The sequence below is a fragment of the Diospyros lotus genome, chromosome 15, assembly GCF_014633365.1.
Source record: "Diospyros lotus cultivar Yz01 chromosome 15, ASM1463336v1, whole genome shotgun sequence".
NCBI lineage: Eukaryota > Viridiplantae > Streptophyta > Magnoliopsida > Ericales > Ebenaceae > Diospyros > Diospyros lotus.
This window is the reverse complement of record NC_068352.1, coordinates 18,665,812-18,686,279: the sequence shown is the minus strand read 5'-3', so window position 1 is coordinate 18,686,279 and position 20,468 is coordinate 18,665,812. Positions and strand designations below refer to the sequence as shown.

General features: G+C 32.9%; 1 protein-coding gene and 1 long non-coding RNA gene across 2 annotated transcripts; one reads left to right on the top strand and one right to left on the bottom strand.

The window, feature by feature from the left end:
• Window positions 1-7,139: 7,139 nt before the first annotated feature.
• LOC127791616 (uncharacterized) lies at window positions 7,140-11,101 on the top strand. The gene is made up of 5 exons (XM_052321600.1): window positions 7,140-7,167; window positions 7,290-7,452; window positions 7,538-7,661; window positions 10,319-10,600; window positions 10,877-11,101. The coding sequence occupies exons 1-5, from the start codon at window positions 7,140-7,142 to the stop codon at window positions 11,099-11,101; spliced, it is 822 nt and encodes a 273-aa protein (XP_052177560.1).
• Window positions 11,102-17,645: 6,544 nt separating this feature from the next.
• LOC127791772 (uncharacterized) lies at window positions 17,646-19,281 on the bottom strand. The gene is made up of 3 exons (XR_008020990.1): window positions 19,236-19,281; window positions 18,824-18,917; window positions 17,646-18,226 (listed from the first exon to the last, which is right to left on the bottom strand). It is a non-coding gene; the product is annotated as an uncharacterized LOC127791772 (long non-coding RNA).
• Window positions 19,282-20,468: the final 1,187 nt, after the last annotated feature.

Genomic DNA, 20,468 nt, shown 5'->3' with positions numbered 1-20,468 from the left:
TTGGTGTTTTGGCGGAGACCTTCAAATTTCAAATAATGAGTCACTTTTTTAAGGGTGTTATTTGGTAATTATGATTTAGTTTTTACTTTTAAATAAATTTTAATTGATAATCAGTCTTGATATAATGGTAAAGTTGTGATTGTTCTATTTTAATTCATAGGTTCAAATCTTAGAATATTGTATTCTTATAGTAAAAAAATCTATAAAAAAAATCTTGAATAAATTTAAAAAAAAAAGTCTTAAATACAACAAATTTGGTATTTGCACATATAATACATAGAATAGACATTTAATATTAATTTTTATTATCCAAAAAAATTATTAGAGTTAGTATTGTTATTAAATATTAATGTTTTATTAGATTAAATTTGTTGTCCAATGGGAGTAAGCTACTTCTAGTTGAGTGTAGCCTTACATACATAAGGCATTAAAATTATAATTGTTTGGATTTTGTCAAATAATACTCTCATCACTTGTAAATTGCCAATCCTAAGAAGAACTTCAGTAAATACGTGTAATATGATTAAAAAAATAAATTAAAACTTGAACTAACACAACAATTGATTTGAAATTGAGTTGTTTTTTTTATAAAAAAAAACATAAACACTCAATTAAATCGTTGACTTTTCGTAGCCAATATATTAGTGTACGTCTCCACAGACCATCTTATATCACATCAAGAATCAAAAGGGGTCTGACATTATACCAGAAGATCTGCTGGACCAATATTCAAAGAAGAATTTTTTGAAAATATTTTTAAAAAAAAGGGTCAGTCTTATGGACTCGCGAGTATAAGGTATGTCATGCCCACTAGAAGAGTTATAATAAAAATGCTAGGATGATTATCATGGATATAATAACATAATAGCAGTATGAACAATGGGAATATGTACCATAAGTTTAAATAATTTGAGGTTCAAAGGAAAACATAGTGTAGGAAAAGTAGATGCCTAGAGCCAACCCCCATAAGTTGCTCACCTAACCACCTAAATCTCCTATACTTTTTATATGCGATGCATGCACTGAATCTGAGGACACACTAGTAGAATCTGGCCTAACGCCTATACACACATGCACACAAGGACATATACTGGCACATACATCATCATCACACTATAATACCATCATAGCTCACGTGATAGCAATGCTGAAACATACTATCTATGTCTCTCATGGCCTTGGTATGGCAAGCCTCATAGTACCATGATCTTTTCCTGTTGTGAGTCACTAGGGAATCTACTAATCAGTTCTCTCATAATAATGCAAATGATACCCTACTTTATGCACAAGTCATAATCATTTATCATTTCATGTGGTGCCTAAAATACACCATATCATTCAATATTTCACATTCTCAAGACAAGAAATCAATTAGGGTATCTTTCTGCTTATGTCTCTCCCAGTATGATGAAAATATTTCATGCAGTTAGAAATATTTAAAAGTGTTTTTCTATGATTCGCATATAAAAATCATATACAAGTTATGCATGGAATAATATATATATATATGTGCATAAAATAAGATAAACATAACATATCATGTCTACTCGCTTGGGAAATGATAACTCAAGTCCGAGTCTAGGGAGAAGATCGAGCAAAATCTAGGGAATCCAAGTTTACAATAAATAGAATGGGGTGGTCACATTTGGGTAATAAAAGTAACTACGTAATAAAAATTACCGAAAATCCTAACCATTGCCTAACACCCTGAATCGATTATTTTATACCTTGGCTCGCACAATATTTGAATTTGGGGCCATGGAATTCGTCGAGCTTAGCCATCGACTACGTCATCATGCCTCGCCTTGCATGCTACACGTAACTGTATAGTAGAACTACACACTCACTTATAGGCTGGAATAAAATAATATATATATTTCTATATTCATCCATAAACTAGATTTCTATTAATATAGATAATACTTTTAAAGTTTCTTTTTTTTTCAAAATACATATATATTTATAACTCAATTGATAAATTTTTAAAACATAATAATTAATTAATTAGTGATTTAATAAATGGCTTAAAAGAAATGATTTGCAATGTACTAGCCTCAGAATAAAATGAATCCATCAGAAATCAGGATTCGGGATAAACCCAAGTCATCATCATAGGCTAGCCTAGAACGCACTCGGGGTCAGTCTTGCTCAGCCTCAAGTCATCTAATAGGGCTTCGTCCTTAGAACTCCGATCAATAAAATGACTCGCCAGTTACATTGCCAATTCGAAGAAACCTAAGAAGAACCCAAATTAGACTGATGTCGATATCCTGAGTATGACCAACCTAACCAAGTCGTCCTAGGTTCACGGACAAGAGACAAGAATGGAAAACAAGTCGAGTGGGCCAGCCCAAGGGCTACCACAACTGGGTCAAACCATGCCCAACGCATTGGGTCATTCTATAACCCAATCGGGCCCCGTCATCCTAGGCCAAAACCTTACTCGATCTGCCCAACCCCAAAAGCCCTTTTTTTTTCTTTTCTTCCTTTCTTTTTCTTTCTTCTCGATATTCTGTTGCCACCTGCGACCACCGCCAGCTGGCAAAATACAACCGACTAGCATACCGATTCGAAGCCCTCACCACGAACATCAACATATCTCAAAATGAGAACCATCAAACGGCTGGATTTTTACAGATCTAGAATTTAATTTTTGGCGAACATAGGGACAAAATCTGGCCATCGCCGACCACCGACCGCTAGCCATTTTTTCGATGATCGGAGGCTACCACAAGGTGCACAGCACTTAGGCGACCAACATACTCGAAAATAATAAAGATAAGACAACTAGATTTTCATAGATCTAGGGTTTAGTTTTCAGCCAAAAACAAAGCCCACTACCAGTCATCATCGACCAATGTGGTCGGCGATTACCAATGATCAAAGACCACCATCCGACACCCTCAAGAAATCCGACCAACATATCCCAAAACCAACAAAATCCAACGATCAGATCTCTGTAGATCTGACTTTAAACAACTGGCCAAAACCCACATCGCACCTACACATACATCTTGCAAAACAACGGCCAAACCAACAAAAATCACACTAAAGTACTTACCTCCTTGTAGATCGGGGGCGCTTTAATGGTAAAAATGAAGTTGGATCGAAGATCGGTGAGCTAGATCGCGAGAAATCAATAGAAATCCAAGAGTGAGCAAGAGAGAGAGAGAGAGAGAGAGAGAAGATTTTCTGGAAGGGGGGGCTGCCCGTGCGTTTCTTCCTTTCCTTTTATATTTTTTTCTTTTGATTTATATATATATATTATTTTTTTTATTTATTATATTTTTTTCAAAATTAAATTCACTACAAGAAAATATGTGTTTAGAGACGGATTTTTTCGTCTCAAATTAGAGACGGATTTAGAGATTGGACCATTTTGAGACGGATTTTTTTCGTCTCAAATTAGAGACAGATTTTGAGACAGAAAAAAATCCATCTCTAAATAGAGACGGATTTAGAGACGAAAATAAATCTATCTCAAATTTGAGAAGGATTTTGAGACGGAAAAAATCCGTCTAAAAAATTTAAGACGGATTTATTTCAGTCTCTAATTACATACGAATTTTTTCCCGTCTGTAAATCCATTTGTAATTTGAGACAGAAATAAATCGGTCTCGAATTTGAGACGGATTACAAACGGATTTAGAGACATCTCAAAATTCGTCTTAAATTTGAGACGGATTTTGAGACGAATTTATTTCCGTCTTTAATTGGAAATTAAATATAATTATTTAATTTAAAGTCTATTGAAAGTTTATTTAAATATATAAATAATAAAATAAAAAATTTAATGAAAAGTATATTAGAAAATGTAAACTAAATATAAAATTTTATAAAACACACACTCCATTTTAATTAGTAATATTAATAATATAAATACTATATTTTAAAATTATAAAACCCTATAAATAAAATATATACTAAACATACACTACATTTTAAATTTGAAGGACGTACAATGAGGGAATCAAATATTAAAAAATAATTAAATTAAAAGTTAATCAATCTACAACTTAAGATGATTAAATAATTAAAAAAATTTAAATCAATTCAAAAAAATATTAAATAATAAAATTATAGACATGCAATAATAAATATATAAATATTAATTTTCTTTAAGAAATCAACAAAAAAAAATAGTGCTACCTATGCGACTCATGTCACATTTAGCAGATGTTCAACTAATATTTATTCATATCTATTATATTCATCTCATGAATATAGGCATGTGACTCATTATGCTTTAAGATTAATATTTCATGCTAATTAAAAGAAATAGTCCATGTGTCAATTTATAATCGATTTATCATATTTTTCTTTTATGAGAAATCTAAGGACTGTTTATTTCTTTAAGGATGTATGATAGGTTAAAGACATATTCAATTTAACCCCTAAAGATTTCGACAATGCCATTCACAGTAAGATTATGTACACCTTTAGTACAAGAATTTAGACTTGTTCTGATAAACTAATTTGTCACAATAGGTATGAAAATTCTGACAACATATTTATTGTGACGAAATGACACTACAATAAAATAATAGTTTAGACACAGATTTTTGAGACAGAATTTTTTGAGACAAATTTAAATATGGAAGAGACGAGAGAAAATCCTAATCTAAATAATAATAATAATAATAATAATAATAATATCTATATTAAAAATAGATATATATATACATATATCTATATTAAAAATATATATACAAGACAGGTAGACCAGGTCGAATCCGACAATATTTTCAATGTGAAAGTGAACTCGATGTACAAGTAGGTAAGTCTTTCAGTTTCATCAGCATATTTTTTTCAATATATATCCATGATATATATATATATATACACATATATGTGGGATTTGGTTGTTTAGGCGGAAGTTTAAACATAGATATACAGAGATCCGATCATTGGATTTTGTTGATTTTTTGGTATATTGGTCGATGGGAGTAAGGGTGCCGAGTGCTTGCCTCTGATCATCAAAAACGGTTGGCTATGGTGGCCAATGACGACTGACAGTGCAAACCCCTTTTTTAGAAGTTTGTGGGCTTATGTATGATTTATTTAATTATTTTATCCTTTTTGTTTTGGTGAGTATGTTGGTAGAAGAATGATTGGTGTTGAAACTCAAAATACGAGCGTTTTCATAGAAATAATAGCTCTTGCAATACACTATGAAATTTAAGTCGTAATTTAGATACTAACTCAAAATTAGATTCTTAGTTAATTCTAAAAGTAAAATAATTTATTATTGAACTATTATAAAGTATATTGACTAATTTGAAAACTATTCATTCAATAAGTGCACGCTATGTTTAATATATTCATTCAATAATCAACTTAATCAGCATTTGAAAAATAAAATTGATATTTTTTTATATATTTTGAATCGATATTAAATACATATAAATTAAACTTCATTAAACAATTTTCATCCCTAATATTATTTTTCTTATTTGTTATGCATTAAATTATTTTTTTGATATTTTTATTTAATATTTGTTTAAATACCAAAAAATATAAAAATGAAAAGTTAATTTTAGATTTATAATATATCAAACTTATTTATTAGAATTATTAGATTTATAATATAATTATATTTTTAAATAAATATTAATTTGGTGCAATAATATTATTTTTCATAATTTAAATATTTTTATCCTATATTATAATTTTAAATTATATTATTTTTATTAATTAAATAATAATTGTTTATATTTTAATAAATTATATTTTTTATTTAATATTACATATTAAAAAATATTTAATATTAATTATTATTTTTTATTTTTATTTTTATTTTTAAATTTTAATATTAAATATTAAATATATTTCCCTCCTCCCCAAAAACCCTTCTCTTCCCCCTTCTCTCTTTCGCTCCCGAAAAACCTAAATCACTCTACGCTTCTCTTTGGTTCTCCCTCATCTCTGGATCTCTCGCCCTCACCTCTCGCAGCTCTCCCTCGCCCTTGCCCTCGCTCAGTGGCTCGCCCTCGCCCTCGATCTCGCGGCTCGCCCTAGCCCTAGCGCTCGCGCCTCGGTGTGTCTCTCTCGCTCGCCCTCGCCCTCGCTCGCATCTCAGTCGCTCTCGCCCTCGCTCGCTCGCATCTCAGTCGCTCTCGCCCTCATTCCCAAGCTAATGAAGTCGTAACCATCACCAGTTCGCCCCTATTCTCTCTATCGACACTGTTAAAGCCTCCACCAGCTACTTCAATTGAGGCGACCACTGTCATTTCGAAGAGGCTCTTCTAAATCTCTATTCTCAAGTTCTACCAAAGGTGGAAAATCAGTAAATCCAAGGTCAGAGCAAGTGAATAATTATTTTCTCTTTTCTTTTACTTAATTGAACTTTACCAATCTCGCTGATTTCATGCATTGATGGATTTTTTATTTTTATGATTTGAAACCCATGTGATTATTGCGGGTTCTTGCATTGTGACGCCTCTGCATTTAATTTTTATGTGTGTGTCTGATTGATTTTGTTGCCAAAAAATGAGGTGTTGAACTTCCATTTGCTGGGTTTGGTGTGTAGCTATGGTGATTTGAGACATGTCTGTGCTTTGATTTTTTTGGTAAACAAAGGTATTTCTAAGGCTTTTCTTTTTATTTTAATTTTGAAACAACAAAAAACAAATACATAAAAAATCTCAACCAAGTGGCCTCAATAATCAAACTGCACATCTTGCTGCTCATGCCAGATCTTCTCCTATTTTTGGCATCTCCCAACTTCCCTCTGACATTTAGATTCTTTGTAGAGCAGATGTTCAATTTTGCTTAGATACAGGATAGCTAGTTTTATGTTTTCCTCTGGCCTTGTTCTTCCTTACTGCAGCAAAAAAAGAAACAAGTGGGACCTTTATTTTTGTATGCTTGAAAGAAAATTCTGGAATTGAAGCATTTGACAATTCTATTATGATTGTTATTAATACAATCTGATATTGATATTTTTAATGGAATAGTAAGAAAGATGATACCAACAGAAGTGTAAGTGTAGTTTACCACAGCTCCTATGATGTTGGCACTATATGTCAATTGGTTTCATATAGGGCCAACATCATATTTTATTGTGATAAATCATATTGTGAAAGTATTTAAAAGTTGTCATCACATGCCTACTAACTGTTTTCTTTATATGACAGGATATGTCACAGAGAACACCATATGGTCAAGGTATGCAATGTCGTCAGTTTAGAGAGAGTGCTGGCGATGACTACATTGGTACACTCTACACTCCATCTTTAAATTATTCATTACTTGTATGTTGAACCCCTAACAATTATTTATTTTTGTAGGGGGACATTCATCTCCTTCTGATGTGAGATTTGATTCCCTTAGCCCACATACATCTCACTCCTACGCTGATGGGCCTTCTTCCACGCCTGCTGAGGTTGGGGGTTCATCAACGCCCCCTGCTCCCCATCAAAACTGTATCATGATACGTCCCTTGGGTTCCTCGTAAGCATTCTTGATTTTATTAATCAATTTTTATTTGCACAAAGTTTTAATAGATGTTTTCACCAACTAATGTGTTTCTCAACAGGTTTGATAACATTTGGTGCAAACGAGATATAACACGAATAATTCAAAGTAAGTTTGAGAAGCCATACACAAGTTGGAAAAAGACAGACCCTGCTATCAGGGATATGTGGTTTGGCGAATTTAAGGTAATGTGTTATTTCAGTATGTCTAAACTGTTTAAAGTTTTAGAAGCCATACTTGTTTTTTGCTTTTAACCTATTTTAACCCAATGGATAACTTTTTACTATATTTATGCCCTAGTAGTTTAACATTTAAGCACCAAACATATGTAAAATATGAACAAAATATTACTCTTGTTGTGTTTATGAACATTGGTTCCCATTGGTTTGCTATTGAAAGTGTGAAATAAGGGGCCATGAAACAATGTTCTACCAGTTTTTGAGTAAAAGTTCTCCGTTCTTTGCGACGCTGAAGTGGCTTTGATCATTTTCTCTCCCGAAGGGAGATTAAAAGAGTTCTCAAGCTCCAAGTACGTTTCTTCAAGTTTCTCATATTCCATTTTTTCCCTTTTTTGTCAAAATTTTCGAAGGCTTTAATCGCACTGGGCATGGTGTAGTGCAGTGCACTGCGGAGATTTTATTTATGCTTTTCTAGATCAAAATAAGATACATTTGATGTACGATGATTTTATTTTCTCTCCACCACCACGTTCAGTCCTGCTCTCTCTCTCTCTCTCTCTCTCTCTCTCGTCTAACCGATTGCTGTCGTACTTCCCCTTTCTTCCTAGAAATTGATCTATAACTGGTGTGTTTGATCTATTTACAGAAAAAAAAAGAAAAGAAAATTGGTGTTGTTGATCTGATTTATTTAAATTTGTACCCTTTATTTGAAATGTTATTTATCTTGGATTGCAGATTGCTCCATACAAACTCTTTACTGAAACTCACTTTGGTTGATAATCTGTTACAAATTTACTTCGAATCACAAGCTCTTTGATTAATATCATCCATGCCTAGGGTTTACAAAATCTGATGCAACATTAGCCTATGTGCTTGGATAAAAACCCATAACTCAAAAATGATTAATCAGGTCTTATTTAATTCTCAAATGCATACAAGTCGTGATGATAACAGTGATGCATGCTGAGAACTTGAATCATGCAATTAAATTTCTTAATGCAGGCAATCTGTTCTACCCACAGGATGAATTTAGCATCAATGTTTGTGATTTAGAATTGATAGCTAAAGCTTTTTTTTCTTTTCTTTTCTTTTTTGCTCGATGTTTAGTTCCAAGAACAGTTTTGATTCCACAGTAGTGGGTTGACACATGAAATATGCTTATAGGGGCTTGAAATGGTTTGCATTTCAACTTTGAAAAAACTAATTAAGCGAACCTGCATATTAGATTCTGATTGTTAGTGCTCAGTAGTAGGAGTTAAACCTTGAAACTAAGGGAAATAGAAATGCTGTTTGGATAATCAGTTAGGACACTCTTAGCAACCCTCATGCATTGATGTATTATACTTTGTGTTATATTAATGCAAATATAGGCCAACCAAGACTGCTCCTCATATCTTACTCCTTTCCCTTCATGCTTCAGCGCTTTTTTTTTTTTGTCTTTGTATTACCTTTACCTAGGATAACAAAACAGAAAAAAGAAAAGTATTCTTAGACTAACATTTAAGAGGGGGGGGGGGGTGTCAAAGATCAAATTTATTATCCAATAGCCTCTCTTGAAGATGATTTTGAGGAATTCCTACAGTTTTTGAGTAAAAGTTCAATCAATTGAGAAGAGTTCTACCAGTATCTTGCTAAAATCAACTCATTCTACATTTTATTATTTCATTATACTTTTTTTTTTTTTCTCTTTCAAGGAAATCTCTCTAGGAATTAAATATAAAAATCTTTGGGTCTCCATTGGATTGTATAATGTCCATTTAAAATGAAAGCATTTTAAGTTTGCAAAAAGCCAGACCAGTTTGCTAAGTGCTAATTATTGTCTTTTTCTGGCAGTACTCGTTTAGGTCCATGTACCATAGTTACTAAAATCTGACTGGTTCAATCTGTTGGACTGATCGGACCATGAACCAGTCCCCAAGCTGGTCCACCTTTTGACATGCTCCTATAGCTAATGAAACTTAAGTAATCTTACTTGAATTAATTACCCTCTTAATTCCCCTTTATAAAATCTCAACTTTTTTTTATTTCATTAGAATCTTAACATGCCTAAACTGCAGCTAGTCATCTCTTCATTTAGTCTCCCAAATTTAACTCTAAAGTCAGTTGCTTGCTATAGTCATAACTTGTTTCCTTATATAAGTCGATTTAATCTTGACTGATGGTTGACTCTTCATTGCTGCACATCATTTCTATTGCAGTTGACTGCAGGTTGACTCTTCATTGCTGTACATCATTTCTCTGTCAAATTTTTTGCGTTTATATTGGCTTATTATCAATTTCCCCTTAGATCAACAATGCAGGCCTCTATTATGTCTTTTGGTAATATTTTGAGGTTACTATTCACTGTCTATCCTGTTTTTTAACATTTTGTACCCAGTTAGTGGTAGAAGGCTAATAGTGGTAGAGTTTTGCTTCTTAATGTACAGGCTCACGACAATAAAGATAAAATTGGTTTCTTTGTCTAGGCTATTATTGATTTTACCATTTCTCATTGCCTCACCCTCCTTATCTTGTCTTCTTTTATCAGATTTGACTATCCCTTTCCCATTTTCTTGAAAAATGATGGTTTTTTACTTTTCAAATAAAGTAAATAATTAATCTATAGTTCAAAATGGTTTTTATTTTTTTATTTTGTTTAAATTTTGCTTTGCTTTACATTACAGAAAAGGTGGTCTTGGGAGAGTGAATTGGAAAATCAAATAAGGATAAATTTTGAAAAGACAACCTCTGATCGTTTGACTGACCTTTTGTTCCGTGTGAGGAGGGACTTGACAAAAAAACCATCTTGGACGTGTCCTGTTGTATTTGAAGCACTCAAGGAGTATTGGAATACTCTAGAATTTAAGAACAAATCAGAAAAGGCAAAGAAAAATCGGTCCTCAGATATTGGTGGTAGTAAGCACACTTGTGGTTCCATCCCTATGTCTGAACATAAGAAGCGACTGGTAATTTTTAAACCTTTTCATTATTTTCATTTTACTTAATTAGTTAAGTATGGTTGCATTAACATTTTATTTTTTGCCTTTGTAGTCTAAGCTATTAGGTCGTCCACCTACACAGGCCGAGTTATTCATTGCAACGCATTAAAGAAAAGATAATTCAGGATTTGTTGACAATAGATCCGAGGAAACTTATGTAAGTATATAACAATACTTGTGTTTTATTATACTTAATTGACCTTTTGATAGTACAACTTATTCCATGTATATATATACTTGCAGGCTGACTTTCAGATGCGGCAAGCATCATCACAATCATCAGCAGTTGGCCCGACAGAAGATAGTGACGCTGCTGGACAGCCCTCACAGGCAGCTTTAGATGAGACATCATTATGGTTGGAGGTTGCAGGCGGCAAAAAAAAGGGTCGTGTGTATGGCATAGGGTCTGAAGCACACGTCATCCCTGGTTCTTATCATGTGTTGTCGCCACCGCCACCGCCTCCATAGTCATCAATTTCACTCGTTGACCAAATTCAACAAGCTGTTAGCTGTGCTATTAACGCAGCTATAAAACCATTTAATCATTGTTTGTCAGCTATAGAAGAAAGATTTCATAACCTTTCTTCATCGTCGCCGCCCTCAAATCCCTCGGATCATTAGGAGGATCCGTCATTGCCATGGATATATATTACATTGTATTATTTTTAATGTTCATGGACCATGTGTTTGACTAATATTGTATGGATTTCTTGTATGAATTTAATATTATATGGATTTAATATTATGTATATCAGGTTTATATATTTATGCATGATTTATATTTTGTATATCAGGTTTATATATTTATGCATGATTTATATTTTGTATATCAGGTTTATATTGTGTATATCAGGTTTATATATTTATGCATGATTTATATTTTGTACATCAGGTTTATATATAAAATTTTGTAGGAATAATAATTATTTTTAATTAAATTTAAAATTTGAGACAGATTTAGAGACAGATTTTTTTCATCTCCAAATCCGTCTCAAATCATCGATTAATCAGGCTCCAATTCCGTCTCTAAATCCGTCTTTAATAGAGGTAGAATCCGTCTCCAAATCCGTCTTTAATTCTGTCTCAAATAGAGACGGAAAATTTTCGTCTCAAAATCCATCTCTATAACCGTCTCTACATCTATCTCAAATGGAGACGAAAAATTTCCATCTCAAAATCCGTCTTAAATCTGTCTGTAAATCCGTCTCAAACTGGAATTCCGTCTCTACATCCGTCTCAAATTGACTGTTTTCTTGTAGTGATTATTAATACTATTATTATTTATTGTTATTATTATTATTATTATTTATTTATTTTTCTAGATATTTGCACAAGCAAAGTAGGCCCTGTTGCAAGACAAGCTAGGAAAATACAAAATACTACAAGATAAGAGAGGGTCTGAGAAACAATATTCTCAGTGACAAATTCTCTCAAAGATGAAGACAAGGCTCGAAAAGGAATTACACAAAATAAATACAATGCCTTGAAAAGAGAACGAATTTACCAATGAAGCACAACAATGATTTTAGCACTTGGGAGCTTATAGATAGATTGCTTGGGTAATTTGAAGTCTTCTTATGACTTGTATTTATAGCCTCTTGAAGGACCATGTTTGAATCAAGCTATTGTAAATGGAGAGAGAACTTGAGTGCAAAGGATGAACTAGCCGTTATGTGTTTCTGCGAAGCAAACGGTCGATAGATGCAAGGCATCGATTGACAGATTAGTAGAATTTCAAAAATCAATCGATAGTTTATTTGAGACTATCAACAGTTCATTGTGCAAGCATTCTGTGGGTCGACAGATGGCTTGCCCACCATGGAAGCACCTATTGTTTAACTTTTGTATATTAGTTTTAATGATGAAAAACAACATTTAGTTTTGATCCCTAAGTCATGAGTCAAGTTTATGGTTTTCAACAAAAATCAATTTCAATATCAAGTATTACCTTTGTGAAAATGAAAATCAAATGATCTATAATTTTCTCTAAGTTTGGAAGATTAGTACATCATAAGGAGACATATAAGAAAATATTTTTATTTTGAAAAACTAATATTTTTATTTTGAAAAACTATCTCCCAATATATTAATAGCTAATATTTATTGTTGTTAAAATGATTTTTAACGAATTTTTGAAGAAATAGAAGGTATGTATTTTGAGAGTGGTAAAATTGTTAAATCCCGAATTTATACTAAAACCAAAATTCTACTTTCTTATTGTTATGGGTTTTGATTTTTTGGACATTTTTATTGAATCCAAATAGGGGGTAGATAAAAGTTATCCAACAAGTCTCCTGAAAAATCAAGCTCTGGGTCAAGAAAATGGCCTGGGAAGTAGCTTCCAGAAAGGCCCATTTAGATGTGAGAGCATCCATCCAGATACTAGAGACAAAGACTTAGAAGGATATCCAGATGCCTAGACACCATATTTGGATATCACACAAAAAACCATCACAACAACTTCAATCCCAATTTCGATCTTGATGAAGCCTGAATATCTCAAAACTCAAAACATGAAAGTTGTAGATATTTTTCTTGTCGTTCCATAACATCTTGAATCACCTCAATCGGAGCTCAGAAGAGAAAGTCCATCACGAAACTGCCCAAAACTCATCTCTATATTCGGATATCCCAACTCCATATCACTACAAGAAATTTGGTCATTAGTGACGACACAAAATCATCACATATGATTAGAATTTCGTCACAAAACTGTATTGGTGACGATTTTATGGTGTCACAACAATTGTCACGTTAGGTCCATAGGGAAAAGTAATTAGTGACTTTTTTATATTTAGTCACAAATGTATAAAGGAAAGGTGACGAAATTTTTGTTGTCACTGAAGTCATCTCCTTTAGTGACACGTAATTTTTCCACGAAAACCAATAAAATTACATCATCTTAGAGTTCAAATCAGCACAAAACAGCTATGATGGGGTTTCTTATTGTGACAATTCCTATCGTCACTAAAACACTATGACAATAGTGATGTTAATATTGTCACTATAGTCTTTTTATATTTCATCACTGTTAAATCAAATCGTCACTGAATAGTTTGATTAAAGTTTGATTTGGTGATGCAAACTAAAACGCCACAGCATATCATGTAATCAGTGACACAAAAAATCATTACGAAAGACAACTATTTTTCGTCATAAATATTGATTTCGTTACTAATAAGTTGGGACGGTATGTTAATTGGTGACGCATAAATATCATCACCTATCAAATATATTTTTTTACAAACTTTTTTGTCACTAAAAATAAATTTTTGTCACATATAGACTTTTTTGTCACTATAAGCATGACTTTTGTAATGTTAATAAAACTGTCAAAAAAAAAAGAAGCAATTGGTGATAATTTAAAAGCGTTTTAAATTCATATAATTATATATTATCTTTATTTAGTGACAATAAAATAAAATGTCACTCAAAATTGTATGTATAGATAGGTGGCTAAAATTTTATTATCATAAATTCATAAATTAAACTTGTTAATTTGGTGACAAAAACAAGTTGTCACCCAAAATTGCACAATCTAATAAGTGACAAAATTATTTTTGTAGCAAATTGTATAAACTTGTAAATGTTTTCTTTGACAAATATTATATTCACTATCAATTGATCCAAAATTTGAAATTAAAAATACTAAAATCATATTACACACACAAAATGAATTGATATATGATGATCAAATCTCTGTCACAAAATAAATCCCATTATGACATCCAAAAATATAAAAGTAATTAACATTTAATTAGTGTCTCAATAAAAGTTCTTAATTAAAGAAGTAGATTTCATAAAACTTATTCAAATGCGATGACACTAATACCACCACAATGTACTTCAACCTCTTCTCTCCAACCCTTCAGTTGATTCTGCGTGCGATTCATTTGAACCTGAAATCAATCACATTTGTAATTGTATTATAGTCATAGTGGTAATTGTGTTGGAAGGATAGAAACATGCAATGTAAGATGGAAATTTGATCAAGTTGGACACATGTAAAGTTTATTTAACAATGAAGTAAATAGAAAAGTAGTTATTTTATTCTTACCTTGATTTGGGGTTAAAGGACACATCTGTCTTGGAAGGTAGTATTTCTTTATCTTTTTACATCACTATTAAAGCATGTCATGGTAAGGTAACAAACTCACCAGATATAAAATCTCCTATTTTCAAAAAAAAAAAATAGAAATAATGTTAATGCCTACTATTCAGTATGTCTTAAATTTCTGGCTCTGTACATATCTAAAATGTGAAGGGTGAAGGAGAGCTTGTGAGACGGTCACAAGAGAGCTTGCTCTCACAACTTTTGCATGATGTTTCTGTTGTGACACTTTTGCTGCTGCATGGTAATTATGGTAGCTAATTCTTGGTGCTAGATGTATCAAAGTCAGAGAAACGCTACCAATGTTTGAGAAACTGGAAGTAGAGGTTTACAAATTTAGTGGTGTAATGAGTATCAGATCACCTTTTCTGGGTACAACTGTAGATATGCACCCTACTCAAAATAATAAATAAATAAACCGAAGTCATTTTCCATGAGGACCAAATATGAATTGATTTTGCATATCAGCTATAGTCAATATTCATTTAAACTTGCTTAAGATTTAGTCTCAAACTCCTGTTCACATTTCTTGCTAGTTAGAACGTAGATTCATCAATCTTATTCATGCAAATGGATAATACTTGGTACTTTTGGATAATACACTTGTTTACATACATAGAATGCATAGCTACCAATGGCTAAATCATTGGACCATCAACTAGTCCCTATAACAAACCAATGAATGGAAAAAACATTCTCAAAGCATACAGTACAAGGTAAAATAGAGAAGATGTAGTGCACACATTAAAATAATTTTTGTATTTTCCCTTGCATACTCCAAATGATGGGAAATGGGAAATTTTTTTGACAAATAAGAATCATAGTTACAGATAAAAGAATGGGACATGATCACACAACAACTCCAAAAACTCATACCAAAAAAAGGGTATAAATGTGACCAAAAATATATATGTGTGTGTGTGGGTGTTATAAGTTCTCTTTTTTCACATTAAAATAAGTTTCACATTTTACTATCTCAAAATGGTAAGAGAACTTTTCCACTTTTATAACAATGGAAAAGAAGTGTGAACAAGAACTGTAATATCTGTCATAAATACTCTATTCAAGCACATAAAGGATAGAGAAAAATAAATATCAAGACTAACATTCCTAAAATTCCAAGAGGAGAAACAACTAACAAGTGTATTTACATATGTACTGATTTAAATCATTGCTCCAGGATATTGTCTATAAATTTACATGCTTACAGTTTTCCCTTGAAGTGTCAAACATTTATAGTTAACACACCTTTGGCTACATGTTGAGGTATACTTGGCATACCTCTCACTCGCAAAGGCATAGGCTGCTGCACAACTTGAATATACATTAGAAATGAATGCAATCACCCCCTACACATCATAAATACATTAGAAATGTTGATTATAAAATAGCAGTTCAAGATCCATGATGACTTACGGTGCCATCACCCGCTGCACATCAGGAGATTTTAGTAAGCCAGATGCTCTGAGCCACCCATCAAGTTCTTCTTCTAATTCTTTTACTGATAACAAAATGGAAAAGCATTAGGAATCTTATTTTCTAAGAATACATAAAATATTTACTAATTTATCTTTCCATCAATCATTGCATCATTTAAATAGTTGACAGATAAATGACTAATAGAGAAATCTAAAACCAAAAATCAAACAAGAAAGTCATATATTATATAATAGCAACTTAAAACAATAGTAGCTCTATCCTTCTAGGGATTGGGTTAAGCTTGCATTCTCAAGTCAGCTGAAGAAATAAATTTGAGTCCATTTGTTATAGATAAAAATGTAGTAAGAGCACTGAAAGGGGAAATAGGAGATCTGTAATGATAGATAAAATCAATCATCATAGGTCTAGGCAAATCTAATGAAGAAGAAACATCATCTGTGGCTGGCGGGAGGGAGCTTGAACAAAAGCTTCACAGCTCAATTGGAGCAGCAGTTGTCTTTGACACAGCAGCTGAAACTCCACCCATGAGAAAATCATTGGCAAAGCCAGTAAAGCCTTTCTCGAAGGGAGCTTGAACAAACACAGGTGAAGCATTTGATACAACCAGTGATAGATCACGTGTAGCTTAACACATTGGAGTTACAGAGTAATGCATTGCTGCCCTATAGTAATTCATGTACTGCCCCCCATAAAGAGCAGGCCGCTGATATTCCCAATAGCACATTTGGAAATTGGAAGTGAGATGTAGATTGTCAGCTACCTTCTGAATGACAAATGGATGCTGGTCCTTATCAGCCATTATGCTTTGCAAATGAAAACCCCTACAATTTTGATGAGAAAATTACAACTAATTAAAGTATCAACTTAAGCATATTAAAATCTAAAGAACCTCGAGCAGTTTCCTTTTAGATAATTGAAATTGTAGGATTTATGGAAAAATATAGCTCACAAAGGACAGTCATAGGAAAATAGAAGAGCCAGCACAGAAAAATAAAAAAAGAGAATGATTAAGAATACCAAAAATAAAAGAATATAAACGTTGAAGCAGAAAATGATCAAGGCAGCGAGCGAGAGGCTAGAGCAATGGCGAGGGCGAGGGCGAGCATTGAGAGGAGACGATGAGGCAGCGAGCGAGAGTGAGGGCGAGGGTGAGAGCAAGGGAACTAGAGGTAGAGAATGAGAAGGGGGCGAGAGAACCAAAGAGAGACGGAGAGGGAGAAGGGGTGAGAGGCAGAGAGGGAGAGGGAAGGGTTTGCAGAAGGGATTTATTGTGATTGGGGGCAGGGGGAATTGGCCAGGAAAAGTGTAAGGGCCCACTCTCGAATATTCCTGCTAGGATAGGATATTCGAAAGAAGGTCATCACAGAGATGATATAGAACAAACCATAATAAAACAAACAACTCAATTCACTGTTGAGCCAAGTTGCTCCAATCAACCTATTGTGTATTTTGATGTTTAACAAAACATAATTTTAGTAAAACTATTTTTAGTATGTTTAAAACCCCTAATGGATTTTTGATACTTGTTAAGTATTATACTATTTTGTGTATCAAAACGAACCAAGAAATGTTATTTGATTCTAAGTAGAATATTAGCACACTATAAGGTGTAACGACCCGCTTTTTGGAGCGTTACTTCTACTTAGAATTTTGGGAATATATATATATTTTTTATCCAATCAATTTCTAAGAACCATAAAATCCCAAATTCCAAGTCTTGCCTTCTCAACTTAACAAATTCAATAAATAGACGGTTAAGACAGGCAATAAAATAGCGACTACGGAAGACTAATCGAACATGATATAGTGCATAAACATATTACATCACTTAATATATGAAATCGTTCCAAAAATTCTCCAAACGAAATACATGATGATGTCTCCCAATACATTAACTGAATGCCTCAAATATAATCAAAACATGCTAGGGTTTACATCATTTAATACATCATACATAATAAAAGACATGATAAGTGTGCCACATGCGGCAACATAAATCTACCCTTCCGCTATTTCTTTTCCTTTTGCGCTGCTGGTCGAACCTGGAATGTGGAATATTCCAGGGACATAGTCCAATTAGAAGATGAATCTTCTAGTGAGGATTTCAAAACAGTTTATATGCATGGTCAGTTATAAAGTGAATGCAAAACCTTTGAGATCTATTCTGAAGTGCCATGTGAACATGTTAGCATCCTCCAACGAGAGCTTTCTCAATGGCGCATGACAGCGCCTCTCAGGAAGTCCCTAACCATGCCACCCCGACCCAACTTCATAGAACTCATGCAAATACCACACACGCCATCCCTTAGGCTCACGGTATTCCTCACGAGAGCTTTCTCACTGGCGCGTGCATAGCGCCTCTCGGAGGATGTCCGGCTTTTGCCCTCGGTCAACATGTAGGTATAACAGTATGGCCACACAAATTTTCATGAATGCAACAGTTTAAAGACATATTTCAAGTATGTAACGACACATGAACCGATATTTTGATATGCACAAAAATCACATAATTTGACAACGTAGCATGCTCATATAGGCAAATCATAACACGTATAGGTTTATAGAAAACCTCATGCAAGAACAACAGTTTGAAGGTAGAACCATTCACAAAATCAGGTTTGGATAGTGTAATCACTCACCTTGGACTATTTTTCGAGATTCCTCGAGATGCGTGCTCGTCCTCGATTTACGTGCCAAATGCACTTTTGCTCAACCTCGAGACTTAAAGATGCCCTAGAAATGATATGTATTCAAAGGAAAGTCAATATCTAATTTTCTAAGATTTTCCATAATTTTCCTCAATTTCCTTTACTTTTCCTATTTTTCCATAACCACCGTATCCTTCGAAAATTCACAACAATACCAAACCTAAGTATTTTTCCACTCTTTTTCAACTAACATTCATGAAATAAGGCCTAGTAATTTATATACTAAACTCACTAGGCTAACAAATTAATTTACTAATTTAACTAAATAATTTACTAAACTAATTTAAACTAAATTAATTAAATAACTAAATTGCTTAAAAAAAATAAATAAAAATAAACTTACCTATGAATTGCCCAAGTAGCTCTCATCCAAGCTCCAAGCTCTCCATGGAAATCCAAATGGCAAGCTTGCCTATTTATAGGCAAAATTTTCCTTGGGCACCAAGATTTATTCCATTATTTTAATCCCCAAACCATGGTTTTGATCCATGGTTTTGATCCATAGATTGGCCAATTCCCAAACCATGGTTTTGATCCATGGTTTTGCTTCAATCTACCAAACTTTAACTCATTATTTTAATTTCTAAACCATGATTTTTAATCCATAGATTTGCTTCAATCTAGTGGCCAAATTAAGCCACAATCTCTTGGCCAAGAAACCATGGGCCATCACGTGAACACACCACACACACACACACACACATATATATATATATATATATATTTATATCTTAATATAATATTTTATATTACTTAATATACTATATTAATAAGGAAAAATTACATCAAACCCCAAATTTCTCCCTCATTTCACTTGAGTATTTCCTCAATTGCAATTACATCCTTAAACATCAATTTCACTTGGATTCAAATACCAAAATTCTAAAATTAATAACTCTAAGTTACTCGATAAGTACATTTTTGCCCCAGTCTTTTTACAGGGTTATCGTTTCATCTTAAAACCACTTCAGGGTTGATCTTCACATAAAAACAGAGCCCCCTGCAGTCTCCGTTGACTTTTCGGAAGTCCTGTATCATCATTCGGTTTTGTAGCCTGACCCGCAGCTGTACCGAAAACTGTTCCCAATTTGATTTCTTTCAATGTCATAAATACTATTTTGGGATTCCCAATGACATCGTATCATTTTCCTTTGGAATCTATATCTCGATGTAGTCCCTGCAGTCAATTCGGTAATTCTATAACCTTATTCTGTATTGGTTTGGGCTTTCTTTAAGCCCAAAAATTCTCAAACTTCACAATTATTTTCGAATTATCTCTATCTTCCATTTTCTAATAATTTCGGGTATTACATAAGGGAACATATAAGAAAATGTTTTCCTTTTGGAAAACTAACTCCCGGTATTTTCATAGCTAGTATTCATTATTGTGAAAATGATTTTTAGTGAATTTTTCAAGTAATGGAAAGTATGTTTTTGGAAGTGCTAAATTTGTCAAAATCAGAATTTGTTCTAAAACCCAAAATCTGCTTTCTTATCTATTTGGATTTTGATTTTTTAGATATTTTTATTGAATCCAAATGGGGGGTACTTTGTTATTTACATTTATGTATTAAAA